A 347-nucleotide genomic window follows, 5' to 3' on the forward strand; every position below is an offset into this window, starting at 1 on the left:
CTGCACGTGAGTGCCCAGCCAGCTACTCCCATCATCGGACAGAGCGGGGAGGGGGTTTATTGGTATCTGTTCACGAGCCTGAAGGACACGTTGTAGATCTCGGTGGTAAAAACAGTTTGGGGACTGTGCTTGGGTGGCAAAAGCAGCGCCCTTCCTCGCTGCCTGTCGTTGCCTCATGCACATGTATTCCCCTGGGGCTTATCCTTCGTCCTGGGCTTTCTTCCACTACTTTATTTCACCGAGAACCTGCACCTTTGCTGTGGGATGATTTCCTCACCGGCTGCTCCTGTGTTGTTTCTGCAGGGGGGGCGGCAGCTGGAGGCAGAGCAGTGCTACAAACACACGGT

The 347-nt window shown here is 55.9% G+C and overlaps 1 protein-coding gene across 1 annotated transcript in view; it reads left to right on the plus strand.

The window, feature by feature from the left end:
• LOC104161226 (tetratricopeptide repeat protein 18-like) overlaps window positions 1-339 on the plus strand; it is a gene marked incomplete at both ends in the record, with an annotated part of 5971 nt that extends 5632 nt beyond the window's left edge. The window contains one exon of the mRNA XM_009699579.1: window positions 290-339. Within this exon, the coding sequence (XP_009697881.1) occupies window positions 290-339 (50 nt within the window). The remainder of the gene's footprint in view (window positions 1-289) is intronic.
• Window positions 340-347: the final 8 nt, after the last annotated feature.

Source organism: Cariama cristata, unplaced genomic scaffold (assembly GCF_000690535.1).
Source record: "Cariama cristata isolate BGI_N322 unplaced genomic scaffold, ASM69053v1 scaffold17314, whole genome shotgun sequence".
In the NCBI taxonomy this organism is placed as follows: Eukaryota; Metazoa; Chordata; class Aves; order Cariamiformes; family Cariamidae; genus Cariama; species Cariama cristata.